The sequence below is a fragment of the Trichechus manatus genome, unplaced genomic scaffold (assembly GCF_000243295.1).
Source record: "Trichechus manatus latirostris isolate Lorelei unplaced genomic scaffold, TriManLat1.0 scaffold00017, whole genome shotgun sequence".
Lineage (NCBI taxonomy): Eukaryota > Metazoa > Chordata > Mammalia > Sirenia > Trichechidae > Trichechus > Trichechus manatus.
The window spans coordinates 7635908-7648807 of NW_004443953.1; the positions used below are offsets into that span (position 1 = coordinate 7635908).

At 51.7% G+C, this 12900-nt stretch overlaps 1 protein-coding gene across 1 annotated transcript; it reads left to right on the top strand.

Annotated features, from left to right (window-relative positions):
* The first annotated feature begins 3998 nt into the window (after positions 1-3998).
* PRDM13 (PR/SET domain 13) lies at positions 3999-12151 on the top strand. The gene is made up of 4 exons (XM_004372496.1): positions 3999-4142; positions 5635-5766; positions 6856-6976; positions 10401-12151. The coding sequence occupies exons 1-4, from the start codon at positions 3999-4001 to the stop codon at positions 12149-12151; spliced, it is 2148 nt and encodes a 715-aa protein (XP_004372553.1).
* The last annotated feature ends 749 nt before the right edge of the window (positions 12152-12900 follow it).

Consider the following 12900-nt stretch of genomic DNA (forward strand, 5'->3'; position numbering starts at 1 on the left):
GGAGGTGTCCCGAGACATTGCAATTCAGCAACACGCTCACTGACTTTTCTTTGAACCATGTCAACCGAAAGAACCAAGAAATAAGTTGGGGAACTCCGGTTAAAAGGCAACTTGAGAGGGACTCTGAATACTTTTATTGAGCCGCTTCCAAAGAAGGACTTAAAACACAACAAAAAAGGCACCACAAAACCCACCAGCGGAGTCCAGGCTGCGTCCTGGCCGCGCATTTGGAGCCTCCCAGCCGCGGCGCACCCACCGGCCTCGCAATTAACCAGAAAATGGCCCCGTTGCCGGCGTGTCATCTGGTGGCGTTCCCAGAGCTCGTCGCCGCCGCTCTATTCAGGTCTGGTCTTAATGTCCCACCCGCGCCTCGGGGGCCGCGCAGCTGGTCCGCTCTGACCCGCCGGCCCGGCTGGCGCGGACACCATCGGGGGGCGACGCCTGAGCCACCTCATCCCGAGCTGCCGTCTCATCCCAAACTCGGTTACTGAACGCGAGGTGTCCAGGCTGCTGCCTCTTTGGCGGCCTCTCCCACAGCCCCTGACCCCGCGCCGCCGCTGCCATCCCGGGGTTCCAGACTCTGCCCTGCGGCCGGAGAGGTAATTAGCGACCTCACAACACCTGGGTCTCCAAGGCTGAGGGACCCAGGAGGCAGCCAATTCGTCATCCCCTCAAGGCCTTTGCCCCCCACCCCCAGACTGGCAGCCGCAGAGAAGCATGCTCTGAAAGATTCTTCCCCCCGCCCCCAAGGTCCCCAATCTGAGAGCGAAGTCCTTTGGGGGCGCTTTCCCTAGAAACCTGGCCCAGTCAGGTCAGACGTGTGAATCTTGGAGCAAATAGGCGGAGGTGCCCACTTAACGCCGTGGAGCCTGCAAACAGCGCCGGAGTGGGACGTGGCTCCTGCAGCAGCTCCCCGGGCCGCCGCAGCTCTCCGACGTCCACGCCTCGCTAAAGCCCACCTGTTACACTGAGGGGAGCGGGACCAGGAGCCCGGCCGCCCCAGAAACCGCCTCGCCCCGCAACTCGGGCCATAGGGATTTCGCTTTAACAGGGCCTCTGGACGCCCATTTTAAGTCCATAAAAAAGCCGAGTGGAATGTTTTGATTGAGCCTCAACATTGTCTTTGAATAAGGCTGAGACCATGTAATTAATGTGTCTTTTTAATAAGGGACAATACGGCCGTTCAAGCTATTTAATTTCATTTAATTTTCCATCCCATTTGCTGCACAGCCCGCTTTTACTTTTAACACCCAGCCTTTCACCGCCCATCTTGCTCCACTGGGCACATTAGATTGGTTTCACCCTTGCTTTTTAGGGGAGGAAAAATAAAAGAAAATGTGTTCCTTTCCTCCTTTGTGGACAAGTTATTTCACTTGGGGAACTTCAACTCTGAGCCACAGGACAGAATAAAACTCGGCGAGCTGGTGTGAATGCCTCTGGCGCAGGCCCTTTCTTCTCGCGGGGCTGGGAACCAGTCACAATTGGCTATATTAATAAATAACTTTCCTCACAGTCGGCCTTTACATGGTTCTATTGATAAAATTGTTCGCGTGTCGTTCACGCTTTTTCACTCATTAAGGAGGGCCGGGGAGGCGCCGCGAACCCAGGCCCGGCGCTCGCCCCTTCCCGCTCGCAGAGCTGGTAATTTAAACTGGGTGTCATCCCGGAGTCGCCAGGCCAGAGGTTAGAGGGACATGTTCATGGCTTGAATTTATTGCCCCCGACTCTTCGAGCGGCTTCCTCTCCTCCTCCCCTCCCTGGGCTTTTGCCATTCATGGGCCGGATCAAAGGCGCCCTCCCCTCGGTAGCCGGCAGCCTTCGCAGCCCACAGGGGCAATTGCACGTTTAAGAAGAAAAATCAGTGGCAGCTCTCTCAGAAAGTGGTCCTGGGCCTGGCATGGTTACAGTACTCGAGGGGTCACAGCTTGTGGCTGCCCAGACCCTATAGGTGGCTCTCCTCCTCCATCCCAGCGACAGCGTCTACAGAGGTCTTGGAGCTGGCGTGCATGTGCCCCCACACGGTCCGATTTGAGACACTTAGACACTTACTTGAGACCCTTGACCTGGCCTGAATAACCCCATGACAGAAACCAGAAATTGTGGAGCTTCCAAAACGCATTCACGCTACAGGTTATGACTATTCTTTTGAAACAAACTAGGGTGAGTGAAAGGGAGGAAACTAAAGGTCTATTTGCATCACCACTCCCATTTTACAGATTAGGAGACTGAGGCTCAGAAGTAATTTGCTTCAGGTTGGGAGGGCTTGAGTGACAGAGCACAGAATGACAAGGTCTGTCTGGTGTGACAGAGGCAGGTCTTGAGCGAAGGGAGACTCGGGGAGCTTCTCTGTGGGTCTGCACCTGACAAACTTGCTGAGTTACAGGCAGTTGTCACCCTGCGTCTTGCCGACACTGTCAACCAGGGTCATCCCCAACCTCTAGCCCAAGAACTGTTCCTTCCACAGGTATAGCCTAGTTGAGAGGCAGGCGCTGTCTGCGTCCTCCCCTTTTTGTAAAGTGGTGGGGCCGCAGCCTTTAGGTCCTCCAAGAGCCCAAAACCAGAGAGCCACTCATGCATTTCTAAGAACAGCGTCTGGCTGGAGTCCTGGCCACCTAGGGGTCGAGGAGTTACATCAGGGATGATCAGAGCAGAGCAGGTGCCAGCAGAACTGTCACAAATACTTAATGAACTCAATCACTCGTCTTATGACTTATGAAAATAAAAGACTTCCCCAAAAAGAAAACGGGGAGCATTGAGGTTTAACCCCAAAGTACCCATTCCCCTAGTTCATGAACTAGCCTTGAGGCAGGGGATGCCTACTAACACCCACCCAGCCCCTCTTCTACACAGCAGCCATTGACAGACTGTATGTTTTATTATTATTGATTTTAACTTAAAAAAAAAAAAGTCCAATGTGTTGGTTCTGGAGAAGTTAGCCCTAAGGGCTTCCTCCCCGTTTTAAATTTAAAAGCAGATCAGGGCTAGGGGTGATCTGTAGGGTACAATGCGATTAATAACCCAGCCCAAAGAACCCTTCTTCGACGGGTGTGCGAGATGCCCTGTAATGCTGCGTCCCTGCGGCCGTTTCCTACTCTTTAGGGAAAGTGCGGGCCAGGGGTCCTGACCTCGCCTCCCCAAACTGACCCTGACGTTTCATATTTCGGGCGAAACGGGACAGAGGGAACGATAAAGCGGTTCTAAATAGACGACTGGCCTGGACCCAATACCCTGAAATGGTAATATGGTCTTTATTTAAAAAGTGTAGGTATTTTCTGGTGTTTTCCCATCAAGTACCTGCCTAATTTCTGTATGGCACACGCCAGAAATCAATAGAAGTTAACAAGTCCTCCAAACAGTCCTCATCTCTTTGTTTAATCTCCTATACAATAAAGCCAAGGGGAGAGAATTAAAAATCTTTGAAGTAGACCAAGGTTCAAAAGAATCAGCGAAGTAGACTTAAAGTAGTCACTTATTTCCCAAAACTGGTTTGTCGGGGAACAATAAAAGGAAGTAAAATTTATGGAGAAATTATACAGTGGATTTGTCACTTAAAATATCGTAACTGTCTCGGGGACAATACCCCATGCTGAGGATTAATGGTCCCGCCGGACCTTTGATTCACCAGCGCCTTTTCTTCGCCCTTGACAAATTGGATTTTTAGGAATGGGAAGGTCGCCTGAACCATTGTGCGCCAGCCATTCAGAGTCCTCGATTATGCAGGGGGCTGAGGGAACCACTCCATGTGACCCTCTCGGGTGGGACTCTGCAGCTGCTCCGCAGCGCAACTCTCTCACCAAACTCCTCGCCCTTGCGATCGCGGTGCCAAAGGCGCCGGCCGGGATTGAAAAGGCACAGTGCATGTCCGCCCGCGTCATTCCGCGGGCGGAGGACGCACGTCGGGGCGCGGCTCCCCCGCTCGCGCGCAACTCAGGCTCTGTCACTCGCACCCTGCTGAGGACCCGGAGCGCCCGAGTGCCTGCCGGGCGGCGGCGGCAGCAATGCACGGGGCCGCCCGCGCAGCAGCCACCAGCGTGAGCGCCGACTGCTGCATCCCAGCCGGCCTGCGCCTCGGGCCGGTGCCCGGCACCTTCAAGCTGGGCAAGTACCTGTCAGACCGCAGGGAGCCTGGGCCCAAGAAAAAGGTATTGGCCATTCAGACCTCCATTCTGCTGCCGTTCGCTTCCCTTTGCCCTGTCTCAGGAAAGCGGTAGGAAGGGGGTGAGGGAGAAAAGGAATGATTGAGTCGTTGCCTGCCAATTCTGCAGGGTGGCAGGGAACTCGGATTATTCCCAGCAAATCGGGTTAACTGAGAGCGGGGCATGAGCCGGACTGAGGCGAGAGGACCTGGCTGAGAGGAGACAGCTCCGGGTGGGATGCATGGGGCTCTCTCCGTGCCAGGACTGCTCGCAACTTGCGGCTTCGCTCGCGCACTGGGCACTCCTCTACAGAGGCGCGGAGGACCCCGGCCTTCCCGCAGATGTGTCCCGTTTTACCGGCGCAAGATATCGAGGATTGCCTTCCTTCTTCCCTTCAATAAACTAATCTGAGGCTTTAATTTGCCCTCAAATAATTTAATCCCACCGCCTCAAAAAAAAAAAAAAAAAAATCCTTGGTAGTCTCCCAGTTCCTAGAACCTACTCAGATTTCTCTCTTCGTTGATGTCTGCTTGTGGGTTTGGGGTAAACTGAGAGGGGATAACCCAGGTGGTGGCTCTGACAAGGCTCCTAGTCCTAGGGTTCTGAGGGCAGGTGGGTGTCCACCCGCGTGGGGCATCGGATCGGGTTGCCTACAGCTAGGTTCTGATGAGAATCCAGGGGCCAAAGCCCAACCGGTAGGCGCCGGGACCAGCTCGCCAGCTCTGGCTCCCCAAACAGCTTCGAGACCAGAGAGGGGATTTAAAGGCTCCGCCCGCGCCAAGGCGTCCCAGCGGCTGGAGACGGGGAGGCAGGGACCGGGAAATGAAGGCAGGAGTCCGCTGGGGAGGGAAGGACCTTGGCCTTAGCTTGCTGCTGTCTAGAGCTTCGCCGTAAGAAATTGCTCCGGTGCCCACCACCAGCAGGACCCACTTCTCACGGAAGCACCCTCTCCCCTGCGGTCTAAAGTGTTGTTTGCTGCGCATCACGCCTTCCTTTTTAAACGCACTTTAATTGCTTTTAAACTGCCGGCCAGTCTGCGGACCAGCTTTTCCCTGAGACAGCTTTGTTCGGAGACTTTCGCCCGCGGGGCTCGCCGGCACCTCCGTACAGTGCAGCGAGAAGGGGGACTGGGGGGCGCTCTGGGCCATGGAACTGCTGCGAAGCGTCTCTGCTCTGGTGTTAACGCTGCTGTGGGAGCCACAACTGGGAAAGAAGGGGCGGGGAAGGGGGGCGTCTTGGTATAAGGTGCGCCCCGGAGCGGAGGGAGGACGCCCTCACCCTCGGTGTTGCGAAGGCCGGGGAGAGGGGGGACTGTTATCTCCCCCCGCCCCCCAAGAAACAGCCCTACTGAATCTCCCTCCTCCCAGCATCCGACTGCGATCTGGCCAAAGCAAACATAACCATTTTCCTGTCGGGTGGGATGGAGGGTAAGTTTTTCCCTCTGGGTTGGGGGCATGGCCGTGGCGCTGGAGGAGAACGACCACTGCTTGTGTTGCAGGTGCGCATGGTGAGAGGGCAGCTGGTGGACGAGTCGGGGGGCTCCCCTCTGGAGTGGATAGGGTTAATCCGGGCAGCCAGGAACCCTCAGGAACAGACTCTGGAGGCGATTGCAGACTTACCCGGAGGACAGGTACCGAAGGGTCCCCCCCGCCCCGCCACGGCAACTGCCGATTGTTTCTTCCCAACTCTTTCTCTGCGGTGGCCACCCAATTTAAAGAGCAAAGCGCTGTATCTAGAGGGTTCATTTAAACGTCCCAATAACCCTATCAGGTAGGTACTATTTGTCTGAGTTATCTAAAAACCTGTTGCCGTCGAGTCGATTCTGAGTCATAGCGACCCTATAGTCCAGTGCTGCTGTAACAGAAACACTACAAGTGGATGGTTTTACAAACAGAAATTTATTTTCTCACAGTTTAGGAGGTTAGAAGTCCAAATTCAGAGCGAAGGCCTTAGGGGAAGGCTTTATCTCTCTGTCGGCTCTGGCGGAAGGTCCCTGTCTCCTCAGCTTCAGCCTCCCTGTTCCGTGGAGATCTCCTTGAGTCTGGGCATCTATCTTACCCCATCTCCGCTTCTCTTACTTGCTCCTTTAATCTCTTTCATATCTCAAAAGAGCTTGACTTAAGATACTCTACACTAATTCTGTCTCATTAACATAACAAAGAAAACCCATTAACAAATGGGATTATAACCAGAGGCATTAAAACACACACTCTCTCTCACACACACACACACACACACACACACACACAAACCCATTGTTCTGACTAGTCCATTTGGACTCATAGTGACCCTATAGGACAGACTAGAACTGCCCCATAGGGTTTCCAACGAGCAGCTGGTGGATTCGAACTGCTGACCTTTTGATTAGCAGCCAAGCTCTTAACCACTGTGCCACCAGGGCCCCACCACAGGCATAAACAAAGAAAAAAGCCCCAAACCTGTTGCTGTTGATTCCGACTCATAGCGACCCAATAAGACAGAGTAGAACTGCCCCTTAGGCAATTAGGATTTACAAAACATATATTATGGGGACATAATTCACTCCATAACACTATTATTTTCCCTTTTTTGAAGGATGAGGAAAGTGAGGTTCAGAGAGTCCCAGTAGTTTTTTGAGGGTCACACAGAGTCAGAATCCGATTTGAACCTTTCCTCTCATTTGTCCTTTGATTACCTGGGAAATGACAGCAAGTTATCTATCCTATTTCTTCTATCCCAGATATTCTACCGAGCACTTCGAGACGTTCAGCCAGGGGAGGAACTGACTGTGTGGTATTCCAACTCCTTGGCTCAGTGGTTCGACATCCCGACAACAGCGACTCCAACACATGATGAGAAAGGTATCGCCTCCCAGAAGGCCTCCAGGCCAGCTCGGGTGGGCAAGAGTCCAGTCCTTCTCTGGGCTTTGGGCGCATCCCCAGACTTAAAGGGCCTTTTTCTTAAGCTGTGTAAAACTGAATTTATGCTCCCTGTGTGTGTACACCACCACTTCTTTAAAATACACAGTAAATGGTAACAACAGTGGCAGTAATAATCTGGCTCTCAGTGGCAGCAGAAAATATTCTTTAAAAAATATTATGCTGAACATCATAGGGTCATCCTTTCTTTATTGCATACCCCAAAAGACAATTATTTACTCAATTAAAAATCAACAAAGAAGCCTTAAAATATTATTATAGTAATTACATCATGGGTTTCAAAGAATATAACTCAAACCTAGAATAGTTTTAGAAGGTGGAGGGGCATCGATCATTCACTGGTTTAGAGGAGAGGAATGTATTTCTACAGCATTTTAGAAGCATTATGGTACTTACAGCTGGTCAGCTGGCAGGTACTGAGGCCCTTCCATTTAAATGGTATTTATTCATTTCCCCCTCTCTACTTAAATTGAATCTGGGATGTTTCCCAGTTTCTTCTCAGATTTATTTGGTCCCTTCCAAAGCCAAGAGCTGATTTATGCCAGTTAAAGTCCAGTGAGAAAAGCATTTCAAACCTTCCCTAGAACACTAAGACTTCCTGTGGAAAGAAGGCTGGGAGGTGCTAAAATATTTAAGGTCTCAAAAGTCTCTTTTAACACACCAAGCTTTCATAGCTTTCCTTTTTTCTTGCTAACTGTTTTAGTTTGTAATTTCTCCTAAACAAACTGTTGTTATTAGATGTGAAGATAGTGAACGTTGTGAAATATTTTAACATTCTCTCCTCTTGAATTGCCTGCTCAATCTCATCCTTTTAGAAATGAGTTTGAAGAAATTAAAACAAATGCGGGGAATTAGGAAACACTTCATGAACAAGACAATTAAGCTTATTCAGAATGATGAGTCACTTCACTTCAAAGTATCCTATCCTCTGTAGATCAATTCTATGGATTTTGTGAGTAAAGTTGTATGTACAGTACTCATAAAATTATCCTAAGAGTGTTTGTTCTTGGTATTACATTATATTAAACTCTTTTGATAACTTTTCCCAGTAAAAGGTACAATTTGGAGGGCTATCGGTCTTTAGGGTTTAGCCATTTCTGTACAGAATGCTCTTCCTTGGGTACACCCAACGAACGCAAAAGTAAATTTGTTTGATAGTGGCCCTCATGTTTTCATTTCTACCATTTGACCTTATAAAGATCATATGGTAATAGTTGTCCAGATAGTCACCATTTCCCTTTAAGTGGGGGAATGTATGGGTTATACTGAACCCTGACTTCATCATCTTTGAGATGCTTGAAATCTTGACCTCTCAGAGATGCAGGAAGGAGAGGAGGTAGTCACCTATGAAGTGTATTTACTACTCTTGGCATGTGTTGGATCTCAGAATATGGAGAACATGTTAGTTGGTCAGGAAGAAGCAAAGATGGGATATATTCAAATAGGAAATATGCATTTGTTTAAATCTTGAAATGAGGAAGAAATAAGTAGAGATGGCTGCTGTTCGTCCAATATTGGCTAACTTTAGTCGGTTTCAATTTCACTGTAAGATTAAGGAAAACACTGACCCTTTGTTTTAGGAACAAAGCTTACTTGGCTTTGCATTGAACTGAGTCATTCTGAGGCAGATTCCGAAAACTACTTTTTAAAGAGGGGGTGGTGGGAGGGAGCTTCTTAGGAGAAGGAAATTTATTTAAGTTATTAAATCAACATAACTCTAAGAGACCTCTGGAGGGCTCATCCCTCTCTCTCTTTCTCTCAAGATTTATTTTACATGGACCTTGAATAGAAGGTAACAGGAACACTGACACTGTTTTACCTAAGTATTCCATAAACAATTAAGATAGGGTCTCAGGCAAAGTCTCCTACCCTCCTTTTTTCCTTTCTGATCCCTCTTGGCCTCAGCTGGAATAAATTGCTCCTCACTTGAAATTTCCTCTCAGTTATTTGGAGGACTACTAGCTTTATGCAAAACCAGAAGTAATACACATAAGAGGAGGGAGATCTGCAATTTTTTTTCCCACTGTTGTTTCTGTAGTAATGTTTTAGAAGTTTGAGCTGCTTGTGAGCAAGGAGGAGAATTACGTTTATGAGACTGAGGTATGTATACTTGGGATACTTCCTTGTGGCTCAACTAGCTTCTCACAGACAGCCTTCTCCATTGTTATCAATGAACCACAACATTTTTAAAGAAACCCCAATTGCGAGATTGCTCTTGTCTGTGGAGATGTAGCATGACATTTCTGAGTGAAAATTAACTCCTACCGTGTGATCAGAATCTGTTCCATACCTGGGCTCTTGATTATACATACAAGCCCTGGCAAAATTAAGAACAATTAGTGCTAATGATGTCAAACACAAAAAAGATTTGACACCAAAACATGTGTGTAATTTTAGAAAAAATATGTAATTCTTAAGAGATTTGTGCACTTATTTAAAAAGGGAATATTTACATATTCATGTATTATATATTCATGTAATAAAAAACTATAGCTTCTCCAATGACTTTACCAAGCTTAGATTTGTACATGTATCTAGGAGTTAATCACCAGGTGGAACAACTGACAAGATAATGCAACTTCACCCTTCAGTTTTTAGAATATCAAGACATAGCACTTTCCCCCCTCTCATCAATTTAAATGGGGTTAAAGAGGAAATAAAGATACAAATAATTTTGAAGAATAGCAAATCACAGTCCCTATGTGGTCCTTCAGTTGGTCACGCTCCAGGAAAACCTCAGGCAAAGTGTTTAAGCCCAGAGGGGGTGGGAAGGGTGGGTAGTGGACACAAAAGCCATTGTTCTATGAAAAGGAATGATTACATATGGCCCATACATACAGGATATTGTCTCGCCTGGTAATGAGGCGCTCACTACCATTAGATTGGCCTTTGTTCAGTTCATCCAAACTCCTTGACATACGCCACCTATTCTGCAAACGCCAACAGATGGGCCCAGCACTGCACAGCCTCAACACTTGATTTAAAGCAACAGCTGCTCTCTGCTCTCATCTCTTCCCCGGCCAGCCTGGCTCATCGCTGCCATCCCAACGAAGATTTGTTCGGCTGGCCCTGAGCACGTCTTCGTTGGAAAGGCCCAGGTCATCCCTCTTCGCCTCTGAGTAGTCCCATATGATTGAGATGGTGACAAGGGTTGGCTGTTTGGGGCTTCTCCTGGTCCTTGCTACTGTGGGGCTATCAGACTCACTTTCGCAGAGACCCAAGAATACTTTTGCTTCTTCCCATACAGGTGGGCAAAACCTGGGCTTTGCCTTGGGCGCGCTGGCATTTCTTTCTTTCTCACTTGTTCGCCTCTTACGGGGTCGCTTTTCCATTCTTTCTCGCCCAGGGGAGGAGCGCTACATTTGCTGGTACTGCTGGAGGACGTTTAGATACCCCAACAGCCTTAAGGCTCACCTACGTTTCCATTGTGTGCTCAGCGGCGGCGGCGGCCGCGCCTTCCTGCAGCACGAGCAAGCTGCTCGCCAAGGCGCCGCCCCAGCCCCGGATGGCATCCGACTCTCCCCGAAGCCCTCAGCGCCCGACTTCGCCGGGGCCGTCCCGGCGGACACCCTGCGGCCCCATCTCCAGGCCCAGCCACCCCCTCAGCCTTGCGGGACGCGGGAGGGCATCAAGCGCGAGGCGTCCTCCGCGCCCTCGGCCACCTTGCCGCCCCCGGGCAAGTGGGGGCCGCCCAAGAAGGCCAAGGAGCAACCGGAGCGCGCCCTGGACGTGAGCGGGGCCACCCACGGACACTTCCTTGGCATCGTGGGCGGCTCCCCAGTGGGGGGCAGCGGCCTGGCCTTCTACCCAGGCGTGCGCTCCGCCTTCAAGCCCGCAGGCTTATCCAGGGCGGCCAATGTCGCGCACGGCGACCCCTACCGGGAAGAGGGCACTGGCAAACCAGGGGCCGGCCTGGCCTTGGGCAGGCTGCTGGGCGGGGGCCGGGCGGGCGGGCGCCCCCGGAGCGACGAGAGCCCGGCGGCGGGTGGCGCCAACCACCACCATCCCCACCACGCGCACCACCACCATCACCACACCAAGTGTCTGCTTTCGGGGGACCCGCCGCCACCCCCCGGCCTACCCTGCTCAGGAGCTCTGCGTGGCTTTCCTTTGCTTCCGGGAACCCCGGATGAGGCATCTACCTTCCAGCACTTGGAGCGCGACGCGACCGCCGCCGCCGCCGCGCTGCCCGGCGCGCATTACGCGCAGCTGTCCCCAGCGGCCGGGCTGCCTCTTGAGCGCTGCGCGCTGCCGCCCCTCGACGCTGGCGGGCTCAAGGCCTATCCGGGTGGCGAGTGCAGCCATCTGCCAGCCGTCGTGCCGGCTTTCACCGTCTACAACGGGGAGTTGCTCTACGGCTCCCCGGCCGCCGCCGCTTACTACCCGCTCAAACTGCACTTCGGCGGACTGCTCAAGTACCCGGAATCCATCCCCTATTTCAGCGGGCCTGCGGCGGCGGCGGCTGCGGCAGCAGCGGCTGCAGCGGCTGCCCTTAGCCCCGTTGAGCTGGGCTCCCTGGCCAGCATCGACCGGGAGATCGCGATGCACACGCAGCAGCTCTCGGAGATGGCGACCGGGAAGAGTCGCGGTCGCCTGGACGCAGAGGCGCTGCCACCGGCCGTCGTAGCGGGCGGCCCAGCGGGCGGTGGCGGCGTTGGTGGCGGCTTGGGCAAGCCCAAGTCGGGTCACCTGTGCCTCTACTGCGGCAAGCTGTACTCGCGCAAGTACGGGCTTAAGATCCACATGCGGACACACACCGGGTACAAGCCGCTCAAGTGCAAAGTGTGCTTGCGGCCCTTCGGCGACCCCAGCAACCTCAACAAGCACATCAGGCTGCATGCTGAGGGCAACACACCCTACCGCTGCGAGTTCTGTGGCAAGGTACTGGTGCGCCGCCGGGACCTTGAGCGCCACGTCAAGTCCCGCCACCCTGGCCAGAGCCAGCTCGCTAAGGCGGGAGACGGCCTGGACGCCGAGCCTGGCTCCCCGCCGGAGTCCGGGGAGCCCAAGAGTGACAACGACAGCGACGTAGATGTCTGTTTCACGGACGACCAGAGCGACACAGAAGCCGGGGGCGGCGTAGAGCGCGACTCTTAACGAGCTTTTTCGGGAGAGTGGGCCACAGCGTGGACAGAAAGGAGTGGGGGTGGGGGGTCTGTTCTGTGAGGACAAGAGGAGCTCCTGGTGGGGAGAAGAGGAATCCCGTTTACAAACCGTTTTTATTTTTCGGCGGGCGCCAGGTTTGGAACAGTGAGAGGTCCCCGGTCAGGTGCTGAAACTCAGAGCAAAAGCTCCGAGGCGGTTTAAAGAAATCAGGCAGCCAAAAGGCGGCTGGTCCCCCAGAGCTCCAGCTTTCCGGACTCAGCGGATAGGTTCCACCTGAACCGCCCAGGCTGTGCACTCTCGGGGATTTAATGCGAACGTCACAGTGCCCTCGAGAGTGCTCGATTTTCACCGCCACGTTTTTTAAAACTGTGTTTTATCTGTGGAGGAACTTGTGCCTTTGAAACGATGTTTTGTGTTTATTTTACATTGGCATCTCACTGCATAGGCGAAAGAGTAGTTAAGAGTTTGGTAGATGTGACATCCGTACACTGGTTTCCATTTCATCTGTTCTTGTGTCAAAGATTGCACCTTGACGCACTGAATATATAGTGGTAGCAGGTGTACAAAGTGGTCAAGTTGCAATTATTTATAAGAGAATAATGACAAATGTAAAATATCTAAAGCATGAATCTAAGAGCACGCAATATATAATTTTAAAGAAAATGCCCTATTTGGTAGAGTGCAAATGTGGTGTATATGGTTTAATAATGAATGATGTACAGTGGATACAGTATTTTGGT

Bases quoted from the DNA above. Each gene is read 5' to 3' on its own strand.
- PRDM13 (XM_004372496.1), top strand. From the start codon at position 3,999: ATGCACGGGGCCGCCCGCGCAGCAGCCACCAGCGTGAGCGCCGACTGC. The intron at 4,143-5,634 runs GTATTGGCCATT...CTTGTGTTGCAG, and splicing joins AGCCTGGGCCCAAGAAAAAG to GTGCGCATGGTGAGAGGGCA. The intron at 5,767-6,855 runs GTACCGAAGGGT...CTTCTATCCCAG, and splicing joins CAGACTTACCCGGAGGACAG to ATATTCTACCGAGCACTTCG.